Source organism: Heloderma suspectum, chromosome 3 (genome assembly GCF_057233095.1).
Source record: "Heloderma suspectum isolate Gila_16-S chromosome 3, 16-S_ref, whole genome shotgun sequence".
Lineage (NCBI taxonomy): Eukaryota > Metazoa > Chordata > Lepidosauria > Squamata > Helodermatidae > Heloderma > Heloderma suspectum.
The window spans coordinates 294,620,400-294,638,017 of record NC_139460.1 but is presented as its reverse complement, the minus strand read 5'-3'; the positions used below and the strand labels follow the sequence as shown (position 1 = coordinate 294,638,017).

At 42.6% G+C, this 17,618-nt stretch overlaps 1 protein-coding gene across 4 annotated transcripts in view; it reads left to right on the top strand.

Moving 5' to 3' along the window:
• Positions 1 to 1,488: 1,488 nt before the first annotated feature.
• Positions 1,489 to 17,618, top strand: part of DHX36 (DEAH-box helicase 36) — a 40,452-nt gene continuing 24,322 nt past the window's right edge. For 2 of the 4 annotated variants that reach the window (XM_084847309.1, XM_084847308.1), the window contains exons 1-11: positions 1,489 to 1,824; positions 4,886 to 5,004; positions 5,926 to 6,142; positions 7,028 to 7,066; positions 8,707 to 8,877; positions 8,975 to 9,054; positions 14,614 to 14,688; positions 14,862 to 15,028; positions 16,035 to 16,116; positions 16,301 to 16,441; positions 16,694 to 16,796. In XM_084847309.1, the coding sequence (XP_084703435.1) occupies positions 1,624 to 1,824; positions 4,886 to 5,004; positions 5,926 to 6,142; positions 7,028 to 7,066; positions 8,707 to 8,877; positions 8,975 to 9,054; positions 14,614 to 14,688; positions 14,862 to 15,028; positions 16,035 to 16,116; positions 16,301 to 16,441; positions 16,694 to 16,796 (1,395 nt within the window). In that variant the 5' untranslated portion in view covers positions 1,489 to 1,623. Of the gene's footprint in view, positions 1,825 to 4,885; positions 5,005 to 5,925; positions 6,143 to 7,027; positions 7,067 to 8,706; positions 8,882 to 8,974; positions 9,055 to 14,613; positions 14,689 to 14,861; positions 15,029 to 16,034; positions 16,117 to 16,300; positions 16,442 to 16,693; positions 16,797 to 17,618 lie in introns of all 4 variants that reach the window. The other 2 variants (XM_084847310.1, XM_084847306.1) reach the window with 1 other exon arrangement.

Below are 17,618 nucleotides of genomic sequence, written 5' to 3'. Positions count from 1 at the left end.
GAGGCTGGACAGCCATCTGTCAGGGATGCTCTGACCTGGATTCCTGCATTGAGCAGGGGGGTGGACTCGATGGTCTCATAGGCCTTCCAACCCTACTATTCTATGATTCTATGATGACTGGGCTGAAAGGTTGCAATTCTAAGAACATTTTTGTGGAAGTAAATGCAGTAAAAACAATGGAACTTATTTCTGAGTAAACTTGGTTAGTATTGAGCTGAAAACAGAACTTTTTTTCCCCCTTCAAAATACCACAAAGAATTTGTTTCTGAGTGGGATTGGAGGTGCAATCCTATGTCCCTTCCTGGAATAAACTTCATTAAGTTAACATTCAAAACCTGCAAATGCAAGAGGGTCAAACTACATGAGATATTAAATGCACCGTTCCATTTAACTTACACTTTTACAAATGTAGATAGAAACAGTTGGTGAAGATGACTGATAACTAAGATGACTGATAATCCCTGCTGAAATCCTGACAAAAATCCCTCCTCCAAAGTTTCCATTTTGGGGGAAGGAAAGCTCCTAATGACACTTATACCGCTTTCTTCCCAATACAAATAGCAGCTTTAGACAAGCAACGTTTTTCAGGAGTACAGCATGGGTGGAAATAGTTAAACTTCCCCTCCTACGATCCTAATAATTATCAGCCTTCTCTCCCAGCAGCAGCTAACTGCATTTTTAAAAAAAGTTTAATGCAAAGGCAGATTGAACAGCATATCTAGTTAGTCCCATTGCACTTTAAAGGCTAACAGATTTATTATAGCAAAGCTTCCGTAGACAAGAGACAACTTCATCAGATGCATACAGTGTGTTGCCATCACACAGGCGGGCACAGAGCAGAGATGGGGAAGGTGTGGGTCTACAGATGGTGTTGGGGCTGCAGCTCCCATCATCCTTCACCACAGCCAATGGTGAAGGATGATGGGAGCTGTAGTCCAAAATCTGGAGAGCCTCACATCCCCATGAAGGCCATGTGACACTGTGGGGCTCCTCGCATTTCACGGCTTTATAGACTCCCCATCGCGCATCATCCCCTCTCCCACTTCTCATACGCGTAACTGAGAGCAACACTTCACGCAGCAAATGAATTGGGCTCCGGTTGATGAAAGCTTATTCCACAGTAAGTCTTTAACTACCAACAGACTTCTTTCCCCCCACGTGCGCCTTTGCTCTGATAGCCTAACAATGACGCCGCCTCTCTCTGGGATCTGTCCGCATGGAGAAGGCCCGGGGCGTCCGCCGCGAGCAGGACTCGAACCGTGCACGTTGCTCGCGGAAGGCGGCCTCGCTAACCACTAGCCCGCAAAGGCAAACGCGGGCATGGAACGCCGACGAGCGACGAGCTTCGCGCAACGGCCACCGCGCGCCGCGCCCCCCACTCCATAAAAGCAGCGGGCGCGTGGGCGCCGCCCCCCTTCCCCTCCCTCTTAGGGGCGAGGGGAAGGGGGGGAAGCGCGGCGTCTCGGCCCATGTTTGCGCCTGCGCGCCAGTCTCGTGCGTTTCAGAGCGGAAGCGACTGGTCTGGGCCGGCTCGAGGCCGTCGCTGGTTCTGCTTCCGGCGCGCGTTGAGTCGGGCGGCGCAGCAGGTCTCCTCAGACCTCAGTCTCTGGAGCCGGTGACAGGATGAGTTACGAGCACCGTCGGGATTGGAGTCGCGGCGGCGGGCCCCGGGGCTCCCCGTCGTCGACGTCGTCCGCCTCCTCGTCCGGGGGCGGCAGAGGCGGCGGCCGGGGCCGACCGCCGCCTCACCTGAAGGGCCGCGAAATTGGCCTGTGGTACGCGCGGAGACAGGGCGAGAAGAGCAAAGAGACCGAGAGGCAGCAGGTGGGTGAGGAGAGGCCGCCACCCAACATTCCGGGCATTCCGTGGCCTTGTCACAGGGTCGTCACAGGCCGTGACTGAGCGCATGCTTTGCAGGGAGTCGCAACCGCTCCTGATTCTCTCATGAGTGTGTTGTTGGTCAGTCGTGTCCGACCATAGCACGCCAGGCCTTCCTGGCCTGCGCTCTCTCCCGGGGTGTGCTCAAGTCCATATTCATTGCATCACTGTGATACGTTCCATGGGGTTTTCTTGGCAAGAGTACTCGCCCATGCCTGTCCATTTTAGTTCGCTGGTTCCCAAGATGTCGATGTTCAGTCAAGTCATCTCATGTTTGACCACCTCCAGCTTACCTTGATTCATTGATCTGACATTCCAGGTTCCTGAACAATATTGTTCTTTACAGCATCGGACTTTCTTTTCGCCACCAGACACATCCACAGCTGAGTGTCCTTTCGGCTTTGGCCCAGCCGCTTCACTCTTTCTGGCGCTACTTGGAAATACCCTCTGCTCTTCCCCAGTAGTAGATTGGACACCTTCCGACCTGAGGGGCTTATCTTCTGGCGTCATCTCTTTTAGCCTTGTGATACGTTCCATGGGGTTTTCTTGGCAAGAATACTGGAGTGGGTTGCCATTTCCTTCTCCAGTGGACCGCATTTTGTCAGAACTCTCCGCCATGACCTGTCCGTCTTGGGTGGCCCTGCACGGCATAGCTTATGGCTTCACTGAGTTACGCAAGCCCCTTCGCCACAACAAGGCAGTGATCCATGAAGGGGCTCATGAGTATACCTTCAATGTAATACGTGTTTGGCTTACTCGCACTTGACATCGTAAGATAGCTCTATCATCTGAGGCCTATAAAAGGCAGTTTGTTTATTAAATTCCTCATAAAATAGCTTTCTCTAGGCATTTTGCGGTAATGATAAAAATACAAGTAAAACCACAAAATCAACAATATAAAACTAATAACTCTGCCAACACGGATAAAATACAATTTCACATTCCAGGGACTAGGAAAATATACCACACTGCAGGGTCTAAGGTCATAAAACTCAAAAATGCTAAAATGTTTAAAAATACTTAGCCTGGTGTCTGGTGAGCTTCCCTTGGGAGAGCATTCTAGAGCTGGGGGAGGAGGGCACTACCAAAATAGGCTTCTCTTGGTGCTATCCTCTGGATACTGGAGGAAGGGCTTCAGTGCAGTGTGTGCGTGTGAAGTTTTTATCCCCCACTTTCTCAGTATGTTGGAAAATGGCAAGGTGTCTCCATCCCTAGTCTTATTCTCACAACAACTCTGTGAAATCGGTGGTTACGCTGAACGATAGTGACAGGGCCAAGATGATTTAAGTGAATTTAATTCACTTAAATGGGGAGATTTGGGTGTATGTCTAATTCTGTAGCCACTGTATCTCCTCACATTCTATCAACATTTTAACTGAATGTATAGGAGAGCCTTTCCCAACCTGGTGCCTTCCAGGTGTTATGGGAGGTGCAGTACGAAACATGTCAGCAATGACCATGCTTGCTGGGACTGATGGGAGCTGAAGTCCAAAACATCTAGAGGTTTGGGGAAGGCTAGTATAGGAACAAGTTCTGCACTAGCATGGCTAAGGGTCACAATTACATGTACAGACCTATGTGCATGCAGCTATATGTATGTTTCCTTGCTTTCTGCTGAATATGCAGTGTTCAGGATAAGGGGCAGTGGGTGAGAGCTGTTTTCCCTTCCTGTGTTCTGTCATCGTGTGAATGGAACGTGAGAACAGGGCATCAGTTAGTCACATTTGTTCTTATTTCACAACTTCATGTTTGAATTTGAGCTTTTCTGTAGTTTTGTCATGAAAGCACTTGCTGCTCAGGATTAAGATATCTCTTTCACTTTTAAACTTAAAGGATGTTCCACATGTCTTTTTCCTAAGATTATGCTTGTGACTGGGTGGTAGCAAATGATGTGGATCCCTCTTTTATTTGGATGAGGTTTAAGGGGTCCTACTTCAAGCATCCATAGTTACTTGTGTTTTCTGTGGCTGCCAAGGTATACAGAACTCAAATTTGGTGTCGAAGTAATGATAGCCCTCATTTATCTCACATATATCTGAAAAAGACCTCGGTGAAAAGTTAAGAGCTGTATGTTTGGTGCGTGCTGGCAGGGGGCATGTGAAAGAAATCTAATACCTGGAGGGAGAAATCCTATTGGGATTGATGGTTGCCTCTGACCGCCTATGCAGTGCAGGGTGGGAGGAGTGGTGAGGAGCAGATCTCCTCCATGCTCCCTCCACCCTGCTTTCGACGCGGGACCTTGGAGCGCGGGAAGGGGCAGATGGAAAATACGTGGGAAGTGTCGTACCAGCACTTCCGACCTTCCTGGCCCGCCCCCCAGGAATGCTCCATTCCCACTGCTCCGCGCTGCTTTTCTGAGCTCAGGGCCTATCTGTGCTGCCTTTGAGGCGGCGCGGGAGGGGTTGGAGGTCACCTGTCCAGGAACCGACCAATTCTATGGCTGTCTAGCTGCTGACCATAGGATCTAGCGGCCATAGGATTGCACACTTAATCTGAAATGTCAGCTGTCAAGCAGGAGCACCTCTATGAATTTCTTTTGGAAGACGCTGAAGACTTTTCTCAATTTTGTACTGCAGCATTACTTGGAGAATACAGTGAAGAAAACAGAATTTTGTGGCACCTTAAAGATTAACACATTTTTATGATAAGTTTTGTGGACTAGAGTCTACTTAATCGGGTGTAAGGAGTACTGTCTTCAGTTGTCAGGTGTATATATATATATATACATGTGTGTAAAAAAAAAATTGTGAAGGTTAGAGGTAAATGGCAGTGGAATACAAACTGTCCAGTATGTGAGAATTCAGTTAGAGCTGAAATGTGTGTAAAATTACCCTTTGCAGCAGTTGTAATTGGTACTTCTCTAATAATTAAAATACTTAGTATTGCCCCTTTCATACTTCTGGATAGTATCGGTAATTGAGACAATTAAAACAATAGTATAATTAGATCTTGAACATGGAACATGTTGTATTTTGATTTTTTAATGTGGTTTTCTTTGTGCACATAGAGAGCTGTCGTGCGTATGGATGAGCGCAGGGAAGAACAGATTGTACAGTTGCTGAACACTGTCCAGAACAAAAATGAAAAAGAACAAGAAGCCATGTCTTGGTGGTCTGATGAAGAAGGGTAAGAAAACTGTTACGTGTTTCTAGTCTCAGGTCAAGTTATTTTTAGTAAATTAACAAATAAGTATTTCATTATAAACTAAACAAAGGGTAGTATAGTTTGCTTTGTGAAATCTTGAACATGTTGTGCTGTTTTTTGTTTTCATGCACTAGACAATACTTTGCATAGCGTTTCATTTGCCTCTTTGATATTTTTATTGAGCACCATATCATAAATGTATTTCTTTGGAAATATTGGCCACTGGAAAGAATAATGGCTGAAGTGATTAGTGAAATGTATTGAGACTGCTTATTTTTATTTCTGGAACAAGAATGAATGAACCTGGTGGCATCTTGGGTGGTACTCTTAGGAAGCTTACATCATAAAGTTTGAAATTGGGTGGTAATTAAAAATGACTAGCCCTGTGCACACCTGGGGATGCTGAAATCCAGCTGTGTAGTTGGTAGTTTATCCTGAATTAGTAGCAGTTTTCTCCAAGTGTGCTGCTGATTACGAAACTGCACCTGCCCCACCTTTCTGTTTGTGCTGTTATTGCAGTATTATTCTAGATGTCTGTGGTGGCTGAACTGGTGGGGGTATTTCTGTATTTGAGTTTACTAGGCCAGTAGCCCATTGAGATCTGCATAACTGAGAGTTCAGCAGTCATAGTGCTATATCTGTTGCCAGTTTTAGCTTTAAAGGGGCAAGGCATACTTGAGATCAGAAGGAGAATGACAGTGTGGTGTAGGAAGGAGAAAACACATGCAAGCAGAACAGTGAGATGGCAACTGTTATCTGAGTTGGTTTCAGGATCCACTGAATTTAGTATCATCTTAATCATAGCTTGGCCTAGAGTTGTTGTGAAAACTATAAATAACAAGTGTAGCTAATAAAAATGTGTCTTAGAGTTGGAAGACGTATGTTTAATCAAATTTGTTTCAGGTATACAAAGGAGGCGCCTGTAAAACCGAAGCCTGTCGTGGAGAAGCCTGTTGTGGAAAAGGCTCCTGAAAGAACTAAACCAATTCTTGAAAAAACATTCCTAGATCAAGACTCAGAGTATCTCTTACAAGAGAATAAGCCAGATATTGATTTAGACGAGCAGCTTAAAGAAGACTTGAAAAGGAAAAAATCTGATTCCAGATATATTGAGATGCAGGTACTGAGAACTTCTGAAGTGGAGGATATAGCTTTTATAAGGCGCCCAGATTTTTTTTTTTTTAATTGAACTACTTCATAAGCCAGTTGCATTTGAGGCTGCATTTTTACTAAACGAGACTTACTTCTGAATAAATGTGTATAGGATTACACAGTAAGAGAACTTAATTGTCCTGAAAAGCCTTTCAGGATTTTTCCTTAATAATAATTGTGTATACCCCTCAAAAGATGTTCGTATAACACCATTTGGCTAGAATTTATATTCTAAAAAGCAGAGCTGAACTGAGCTTTTATTTTGTATTTTATCTATTGGCTAAAACAACTGAGTACAATGCAATAAATTGTGATTTAAATCAAATTATTTCATTCAGTGGACAGCCCAGTCTTCTCGGCTGGCTGGCAAGATCTCTCTGTACCTGCCTCACATTTGGGGTATGAGGAAGAAACAAGTATTCTTCATCAGTAGTCCTTAATCCAATGCAAGGAAAGTTCATAGTGAGGCACAGGGACATATTAATAGCCTTCTTCTGTACAAGGGGCTAGGTTGGAGGGAAATGAAACAGGCAAAGGCTGATACAGTGCTAGATCCTCTCTCCTCTATATGTCTCTCTCACTTTGGTGGAAGAGGCATTAATACTGTTGTGTTCCAGCTGATCACATTGGTTTTCAAAATGTATGGTTTTCTTTAGGTATATATTACCAGGGAGTGCTTCTCACAGGCTTAGTAATATGGTGCTAAAAACTAGATCCTTACTAGATCTGTGCTTAAGCTTATCAAAGGTGATGCCAGGAAACTGTATGTTATAATTGTATGTAACTTATTAAACTAATTCTACTTGTCATGAAATACTGTAGTTTTAACATTGATTTTGAAATTTTTTTGCAGAGATTTCGTGAGAAACTGCCTTCTTATGGGATGAGGAAGGTAAATATATAGCTTGAAATTATGTGCTTTCATATTAAACACAGTTGGGCTACATAGGTTTAACATGAACTAGTACTAACCCAGATGAGCACTAAGATATGTAGGTAGGGTAGGGGATGGACCCTCAGCAATGAAACATTAAAGCTATATGACAGAAGATAATTTCTGAGAAGGAATGGAAGCGTAGTGGTATAGCATTGGATTAAATCAGTTAACGTGTTTAAATAAGAGTTGTCACCTGGTCTTCCTGTTATGAACCTACATTTAAAATATTACCTTTTTAGTTGGCAGTTTAACTTAAAGATGAAGATTGCAACCTAAAACTCATGAACAACTTAGATAGCTGTTTAGAATGTGCATGAAAATGGCTATGTGCTGTGTAGATGCTAGGCTTAATTTACAGAGCATTTGCATGGGGTTGGCTGGGGGAGAATCTGGCAGAATCTGTGATGGGCTCACGCCAGCCAGGGCTGAAGATTGGGAGGCATTGTCCCCCCTTCATTTTCCCCCCTGCTTTCTTACCTGTTTGTTCTCTTTAGTTTTTCCTTCCTATTGCTTCCAATGGGAGGGAAAATAACTATGCCACCTCCAGGACTGGTGCATCTGTCCTCCTTCGTTGGGATGGTGGTGTCAGGGGAATGGAACATGTGGATCCAAGGCCCCTGCTGCATCCCTTCCCCTCTGCTGTTGGAGCACTGTCATTGCGACACTATTCTCTGCAGAGGTTTCCACCACCTCAACAAGGATGCCTCCGAGACTGGACCACCTCATCTCTTTGTGGATCTCCTTCTCCATACGCAATATCCTATGGCCCCTGGAATGCCCTCTGAGGAACCATAGGATTACTCCTTAACCACTAATAAAATGTTTGGTGTCTTCCATCTCCATCTACAGTATGCTCTTCTGCCTAGGTGTCATTCTATCCATGCAGAACCAGCAGGGAAACAAGGTTTTATTATGTCAAATTCATATACTTAGCTTTAGAAATAGACTTGTTTATGAAATAGTTCTTTATATATTATTGCTTAGATCAGCCTTTCCCAGCCAGACTCAGAAGTTATGAGAGTTGTAGTCCAACTTATCTGACGGGCAATAGGATGGAGAAGGCTGACTTAAATAGCGTTACAAGCATTTCAGTGTATTGTTTTTAATAGTAAGGATGGGGAATAAAATGAATGCCTCTCACAAGAACTTCACAGCCATCCATGCTGGAGAGTTTGAGGCTAATTTCTGTCATTGTGTTAGGCTAACTCCATTTCTCATCAAGGCAGAGATTTTGGGTTAAGAGATTTGTAGTGGGAAGAGGGATATGTTTGCTTCTGCTTCTATCATAGAAATGTAATTTTAAAAATCATGTGTGTTTTTCCTGGAGATAGATGGAAGGGACAGATATACATGGGTATTCCCAGGCATAGAACTCCAGTATGAGTCAGAATGTGCAAACGTCTGTTGCTTCCATATCACTAACAACATTGGGTGAAATAGTAAATTACAAACAAGATTTGAAATATAGGACTTCTGTCTTCATTTAGATGGTTTTTTAAATATACTTCTAACGTTCAGTTCATAGAAGAATGAGTGCATGAAAGCATTTCTGCACGACAATGTGATAACTATATCATTCATTTTTTTAAAAATAGGAGCTTGTAAACCTCATAAACAGAAGTCGGGTAACTGTTATAAGTGGTGAGACTGGTTGCGGAAAGACAACCCAAGTTACTCAGTTCATTTTGGACGACCATATTGAGAGAGGGAAGGGTTCTTCCTGCAGAATTGTATGTACTCAGCCTAGGAGGATCAGCGCTATATCTGTAAGTGTCATTTAAATCCAGTCTTCAGTAAAGTAGTAACTGTGTTCATAAACAAATACAAATATTTTAACAAGGTACTAATTTCTTCAATGATAAGGTAGCAGAGAGAGTTGCAGTGGAAAGGGCTGAAGTATGCGGTAATGGCAAGAGCACTGGATATCAAATTCGTCTTGAAAGGTACATCATTATTGTTTTGGTAACTTTTATACGTTGAGGGAAATTTTAAAGAATGTCGAATGTGTGGAATACTTTTTATTCTAGAGTGGAAATGTTTATATTTAACTATTGTGAACCTCCTAGAGAGCTTTGGCTTTAGGGTGGGACAAAAATGTAATAAATGTTTTAATGCCTAGATTGACTATTGCTTTCCCTTGTAGTTGGCAGTGGCTTATGCTACTGCTGTTGCTAACCTGGGTGAAGTAGTATGAACAGTTGCTCAACAGATCGTCCTGAAACCTTTTAGACAGAACACGTAGTTTCACAGCTTTCAGTGGCTCCATTGATACTTTGTAATGGAGCACATCTTCCTAGCACCCCTACAGCTGTTGGATTTGGGGCATGGTACTCATGTTGAGGGGGCTGTTGTGCTGTTCTGGCTTAGGGAAAGGTCTGCTCTTTGCAGTAGTGCAGCAATGTAACTTAGTTGTTATGCTGTCAGGGAGGAAATGGTAACTCTCCTATGAACTGTTTCAGCAGAAATGCTCATGGGATAAGCCATTCTTATGACCTATCCTCATGAACGTGTATGCATACTCCCGTGTGTACATGTGTGTCTGACGAACCTGGAAATGTAGGGGTCTTTTACAGAGCTGTGATGCAAACACAGCAGACCATGCACTGCATTTCAACAAAATGGAATAAATAGTTCCAGATGTAGGAATTAACTAACTCTCTGACAAAGATTGCAAACAAATGACACAAGTTTTTTGTGCCATTAAATGCTTGGTAAAAAAGGAGGAGGTTTGGCTGGTGTTCCAACCCTTTAGCACTAAACGGGCATGCTCACAATGCGAGAGAGAGAAACGGAAATGGGGAATTAGGGTTTGCCAAATAAAGAGCAGGGAGGGTGCCAGGGAACTGGTGAGGCAGGGCTTGGAAGGCTTTATGCAGCAGGGGACTTGGTTTTGCAGTGGCGCATGGAGGGCCCCATAAGGAGTGGAATGGGAAAATACAGAAGAATATCAGGAGAAAGAGGAAAAATAAAGTCAGAGTAGCAATTTACTTTGATTCAGAATAAAGGGAATACAGAAGCTTTCACTTTCTAGTTGGCCACAAATACTTAAGAACTCAAAGGGCCCTGGCTGTACCCTAGTCCACAAGCTTTTGGTCCTGAACTCAAAATAGGGTAATTACCCTGGTGGTCAGGAAACAGCCACATGGCTGGAGCTCAAGGCTATGATGAGGCATCCACATAGCTGGCTAAACCAGAGCCAAACAATTCAGAAGGGAGAGAATGACCCTGAATAATATGAAGAAAATAACAAACACGAAGACAGACCAGGGAATTTGGGGAAGGAGGCAAGGAAGGCTACCTAAATAAAAACTGTTAGGAGCCAACGTAAGCATGCAGGTTGTGCCTCCACTATGCTCCATTAAATACACTGGGGTTTTAGCTTGGCAATGAAATAGAAAAACCCATTGAGCCTCAATTTCACAGCCCTCACAACAACATTGCTCCACTGTAAGACATAGTCATTCCATAGGTCAAAGGTGGCACGTTGCCAAGATACGCAGCTACACACACAAGCAAAAGTCCTCTCCTGTACCCCTTATGAGAAGGAACTGCACTGCCAGTGTACGTGAGCTACCTGCTGCGGTGGATGCGATTTCAGTGCCGCAATGGGCACTTCATCGGGGAGTGGATTTCTGTCTGGGTATACAAGGTGAAGCTTCTAACTGGGCATACCGTGCAACACAGTCTATCTGGCCTTTCAGTGCAATAAGATCGCATAAGCAAAGAGGAAAGTTCTGAGCCTAGAAAGGTAAGTTTGACCTCAGTAGGGAAGGAAGGATAGTGGTAGTATTAGAGTAATCAGGAATGCGTGCCCAGCAACCCTTGGAGAATCTCAGAGAGTGGTTGCACTGAGTTCCAAAACCTTACACCAGCATGCTCAATTATAGGGTTTCTTACATAGAATACAAAAAGAATTAAAGCTTTGGGATTGCAATTAGGCTGTGATTTAACAAAGTGAACAAAAACATTGTTCCTGAAAAGAACCTACATTTGTAGGTTGTTTCCGTGATGTCTGAACCTGGGCACCTGGGTTGTTCATGGGTTAAACAATGCCAAGGTAACTCAGGAACAAACCATGGGTTAATTAACCCATGAATTGCCACCGAATGCCACCATTACATCTGTACAGGGCTTTTGTCTCACTGAATATATTTTGCATGATTTTTACCTGTCAAGGAAATGTCTTTAAAATATTCCCATGTAGGGACTTTGTTATGACCAGCACCTGTGACAGTCTGAGGCTAACTGTACAATCCTATACATATTTCCCTAGAAATAAGTTCTTTTGAGCTTAGTGGGGGTTATTCCAAGGTGTAGGATTACTGTCTTAGTATGAGAATACAGGAAGATACAGTTTTGTCTTTTTCTTCCAGTGTTGCTCCTTTCTGCTTCATCTTCGGCCAACCTTCCCCTCACAAAAAACAAAATAGCAAACAAACAAAATGCCCATGACTGTAGATCAAAGCAAGGTTTGATAGTTACTGGGCTAAAAAAACCCAGTTTTTAAAATCTATTTTTGTGGATACTTTTTTGAAGTGTTGATTTGTATCCCCCCTGCTATTTATTTATTTATTAAATTTATTAATCGCCCATCTGGCTGGTCACCCAGCCACTCTGGGCGATGTAGAACAACAAAACAGTTAAAACAATAAAATTCCACATTAAAAACATCATAAAACATACCCTAATCAACCCCAAATGCCTGCCTGAACAACCATGTTTTTAATGCGCGGCGGAAGCTCATTAAAGAGGGGGCACAGCGGAGTTCCCTAGGGAGGGAGTTCCACAGAGTGGGGGCCACCACAGAGAAGACCCTCTCCCTCATCCTCACCAGCCTAGCTGTCCTGGCTGATGGGACAGAGAGAAGGCCATCCGAGGCTGATCTTGTTGAGCGGCCTGTCTGGTGTTGCTGGAGGTGCTCCTTAAGATAGGCTGGGCCGGAACCGCATAGGGTTTTAAAGGTCAAAACCAACACCTTGAATTTGTCCTGGAAAACAACTGGTAACCAGTGCAACTCCTTCAGCACTGGAGTGATGTGATCTCGCCAGCGGCTGCCTTTAATCAGGCGAGCCACCGCGTTCTGTACCAGCTGCAGCTTCCGAACCATCTTCAAGGGTAACCCCACGTAGAGCGCATTACAGTAGTCTAAACGAGAGGAGACCAGGGCATGTCCTACCAATGGGAGCAGATGGTCAGGAAGGAAGGGGCGCAGCCGCCGTATCAGATGGAGTTGGTACAATGCTGTCCGGCTCACAGCTGACACCTGAGCCTCCATGGACAGCTGGGAGTCTAAAATGACCCCCAGGCTGCGGACCCGGTCTTTCAAGGGTAGCCGTACCCCATTCAACACCAGATCAACATCCCCCAGCCTCCTCTTGTCTCCCACCAAAAGTACCTCGGCCTTGTCAGGGTTCAGCTTCAGCCTATTCCTCCCCATCCAGCCACTCACCATCTCCAGACATTTGGACAGGGATTCTACGGCCAACCTTGGTGAAGATTTGAATGAGAGGTAGAGCTGCGTGTCATCCGCGTATTGATGACACCGCACACCAAACCTCCTGATGATAGCCCCCAGTGGCTTCACATAGATGTTAAATAGCATTGGGGAGAGGATGGAACCCTGTGGCACCCCACAAGTGAGTGGCCACGGGTCCGAAACCTCCTCTCCCAGTGCTACCCTCTGGTACCTGCCGGAGAGGAAGGACTGGAACCACTGCACCATGGTGTCTCCAATGCCCAACCCCTCCAGGCGATCCAGGAGGATACTGTGGTCAACGATATCAAAAGCTCTTGAGAGGTCGAGGAGATTGTTTATCTTATTGATTGTCTCTATCTATATTGTCTCTATCTTAACCAACTCCTCTGCCTTGCTTGGCCGAAGTCCACAACCACATAGTACAGAACAACGCTCCTATCTAGCCTGTATCTACAGTCAGAGAAAATGAAAGCTTAGTTTAAAAAAGCATGAGCTGGTAGTTAGGCTGTACAGAACCATTTTCATGAGATGAAAAATGGAAATTAATGCACATGTTTGGTTACTTCATTTTTATGAATCTGGTAGTATAGGTTTACAACATCTATGATGAGATTTAATTGTAACTGTTATTCTTTAATATCTAGTATTATTTATGATGTTTTTAAAAAATCTAACAAATCTGATTTAAATTAAAAACATCGGATTAGAATAAAACAAAATCCAAATTAGCTGTTTGAAAATTGATTTTATTTCATTTTTTAAATCACCAGGTTTTATCTACCCTGCTTCTTTTCCATATGCATTATACTCAAAGTATTACAAAAGCAATGATATGAATAAATTAACAAGTAGACCTCTATTCACATGTTACATTACAAGTGTCTTCCTGCTGGGGTGATTGCCTTGTATATAACAGTCCTAAAAATTTACACTGACCTCTTTTTTTCTTATGCTGCTCCATTTATTCCGATAATGCAGTCTAGTTAAGCCTTGGTTAAGTTCCACTGAATGTAATGTGTGCAAATAAGAGGTGAGCTACCAAGATTTAATAAGGGACTTACATGTGCTCTTTCATTCAGCAAAAACATGTAGAATGGATCAGCTAAGATGGAAGCATATCATACCATACACTGGCCCCATTCTCACATAACAGTGGAAAATCATGGTTTAATTGTTTAACCTACAGTGTCCGGGTTCACACTTTACGAAATAAGCTCCGATTGAGACGATTGGAGGTTGCATATTCAAAATGGTGGTGGCACATGCTGGGCACACTGCAACAAATTGTGGGTTACTTAACCTACAGTTAGCCTATCGTTAGTTTGTAGGTTAAGCATGGGTTGCTTAACTCAAGATTAACACATAGTGTCTTGATTGCACATCATGGAATAACCTCCAATTGGAACAATTGGAGGTTGCACACAACCCCGTCAAACTAATTAACCCATAATTTGCTGCTGTTATGTGTAAACTGGGTCACACTATCAACAATATACTGTGCTTATAACCCACCATGCAGTCCAATCTTATGTAGGTTTAGTCATCTAATTGGGTTAGATCCAGATTTGCCCCGCTGGGAAAGGGCCCCCTCCATTTGCTGAGGGGATTGGGCTCCAGCAAATTTCTGGAGGGAGGGGTGGACAGTGATTTTCTCAGATTCCCCAGGTAGCTCCCAGCCCTACTTCCCACAGCATAGGGAAGGGCTGTGGGGAGAAGGCGGAATTGGAGAATTGCTGTGTGGCTACATTCCTTCAGTGCCAGCAGAACTCATTTGAGTGCAAGTTTGCATCCAGCCCACTGACTTCAGTCGAGCTTGCTTCCAAGTAAGTGTGTTTATAGAATTGCAGCTGTTATCTTCATTTTGCACAACCACACATTGGTTTGAATCTTAATGCGTGAGTGGTGGTGCTGAAGATACACTGACTGTCATTATAGCACTTAAAAGTATGCGTCCTCCTGGCTTTTCAGTAGTTTTTCAAATGCAACAAAAAGAGGAACTGAGGTATTGTTAATGGATCTCTTTCAGCCGGTTGCCAAGGAGACAAGGTTCAATTCTGTACTGTACGACAGGAATTGTCCTGCAGTGGCTCCAGTCAGACAAGTATGTATCTTTCTGTTTCAAGAGAAAGTAATAAATGCATTTCTGCAAGGATTTACTTAGTGAATCAGTTGCTGCCGCTAGTGGTTGTGTTTGCTGTCCCCATTCATTCCCATTTGTTTCTAACCTGTTTGTTAATATTCTGGAGTTATCAGTTTTGCATTCTTTTGTTGTAGGCAATTGTCCAGTGTTAGTCATGTAATCCTTGATGAAATCCATGAAAGAAATCTTCAATCAGATGTTCTAATGACAGTCATTAAAGATCTCCTAAGTATACGACTAGATCTGAAAGTAATACTTATGAGTGCTACACTGAATGCTGAAAAGTTTTCAGAATATTTTGGTATGTGAAATTATCTACATTTTTATATGTGAAAAACCCGCCTTTGTTGTGGGTATTGTAGGCTTCGCAGTATAATACTACTAAAAATAAATAGAACAGAAGTAGATCTAAACAGAAAAATTCAAATGTGTATGAAAGCAATTTATTACATTTCTATACTGCCCAGTAGTCAGAGCTCTCTAGATATTTGGCATTTTCATGTACAAGTTAGATATTTTCTACAAAAATGAGTTATGCAGCACCTTAAAGGCTACCAAATATTGTGGCATGAGGTTTCATAGGCCAGAGTCCAGTTTCTCAGATACCTGCAATATCATGTTCTGTGTGCAGTGAACATTTTTCTGTGCGACTTCAGGTATCAATTTCTTAAGGCCAGCAGTTATGCAGTGGCAGCTCCCGTACAAGTGCTTTGGGAGCATTCTGAGCCCCTGAGCTCTGTTCATACTAAGGCACCACTGTATGAACCAACACCACCATGCTGGAGCAATGTACACAGTTGTGCTTTCTGCAATTTGCAGCAGCGCTTTTCAAAGCACTGCAGCCATAGGCCCCAGATGGAAATGTTTGCTCATTCAAACAGCACCCTTATATGAATGCATACTCCTAAAATGCTCACAGAGGGCCACTACCAGTGTGAACTGGTCTTTAATTAGCAAACTGTATATTCTAATTCCTAGGAAAGTTTGCAGTGCTCCTTTAAACTGTGCAGAAGAAGGTTATTTTTCCTATGGTATTGTGTGTATTTTCCTTGAAAGCAGTTAAATTTGCATGAACATCTATTTTAAAATGTCCCTTTAGCATTACTAGCTAAAAACAAAACAAAAACTAGCTTCCTTGATTGCTAGATCAATAAAACCTTTTAGAAGGATGCTTGATTCTGGATATGCTCCATATCCCCTTCTTTATGGTATGTTATGTTATACCTTGAATCTTGATACTGTGTTTCTGGCACACTGCAGTGTGTAACACAAGTGTTCTGATACCTTTTCTCTCTTTTTCATGACAGACCATTGTCCTATGATTCATATTCCTGGGTTCACCTATCCTGTCAAGGAGTACCTTTTAGAAGATGTAATTGAGAAGCTACGGTTAGTCTGAAGGCAATCCCTCCAATTCCATTTTGCATTCTGACACTAAAATTTATAATTTGAATGTATAGTGATTCCTGTCTTCTCCCTCTATGAAGATGGATATTGAGAGACTTTAAAACATCTTATTTCATGTTGGTCTTTGTATAATTACAAAATTATATATATTGTTTTGTTTCTGAAGGTACATTCCAGAAAATACAGATCGCAGATCACATTGGAAAAAGAGGTTTATGCAGGGGCGTATAAGCAGGCCAGAAAAGGAGGAAAAAGAAGAAATTTATCAGGAGCGATGGCCAGATTATTTAAAGCAGCTAACAGGACGGTAGGCTTATTTCTCAACACACCTCCCCCCACCCCCGCCTTTTAGGCAACTTTCAGATTTTCATTCCCTGTGTGTCTGACAGTTTAAGGCTATAATCCTAATACTTACTACAGAGTAATGCCATTATTTTTATCAGTATTTTATCATTATTTTTATTTTTTCTTTGCATAAAATAGGGACCGTATACTTGTGCTAAACTTAACTACTGTGCTTTGGCTTAATTAATGCTTTTAATTTGTACATACTTTCTAGATACTCAGAAAGTACAATTGATGCATTGGAAATGATGGATGATGATAAAATTGACCTTGATTTGATAGCTGCATTGATCAGACATATTGCTCTTGAAGAAGAGGTGAGTTTCAGCCTGGTTGGTAGGCCTTGCTTCTAAAACTATTTCCTCCCTTAATTATATTAGGGGAAATCCAGCTATAGTAATTACTTCTAAATCTGGTTGATTCCAAGATGAGAGTCTTGCACTGTGATCCTATACATGTCTGTTCAGAAGTAAGTCCCATTGAATGTAATGGGGCTTACTCAAAGGTAAGTGTGTATATGATTGCATCCTTAAGCGCTTGCTTAACTTAGGGAATTCAATGGGACTTTGACTGGATTATGTCTGTGAAAATTCAAGGCTAGACAATATTTATGAGTCAGCTCTATGCAGTGCTTGTAGATGAAAATAAGTTTGGGTTGAATCCATATTTACTGAGCTGTGGACCTCGCAGTTCCTTTGGGATTTTTCTAGCATGTCATGAGATACATGAAATAACTGGAATTAATATGTCAGGTGAATTCTTCCTGTGGTAGCTGTTAGTGTTTGTACGAACTCTTCTTCAAACTTGTTCCCATACAAGTGTTGGGTTATATGATACTACAAAATGGTTACACTATCAGGAACTCCAATGGCCATTATCCTATGTGCCTGGTTCTAGTAAAGAAATGCTTAAGTTACTAGGCAGAACCTCTTCAGCACCACACTAAAAAAAGATATAGTATAAACTAATTCCTATTTATACTCCAGCCCCACAAACATTGGATTCGAAAGGAGCTCTATTGGCATCAACAGAATACTTCAAAGGATGTGCTTTCAGGTTTTGAAAAGCATTTACATATTCTCCTCTTTAGCGACATTTTAACTTCTGCATATAGAATCATAGAATAGTAGGGTTGGAAG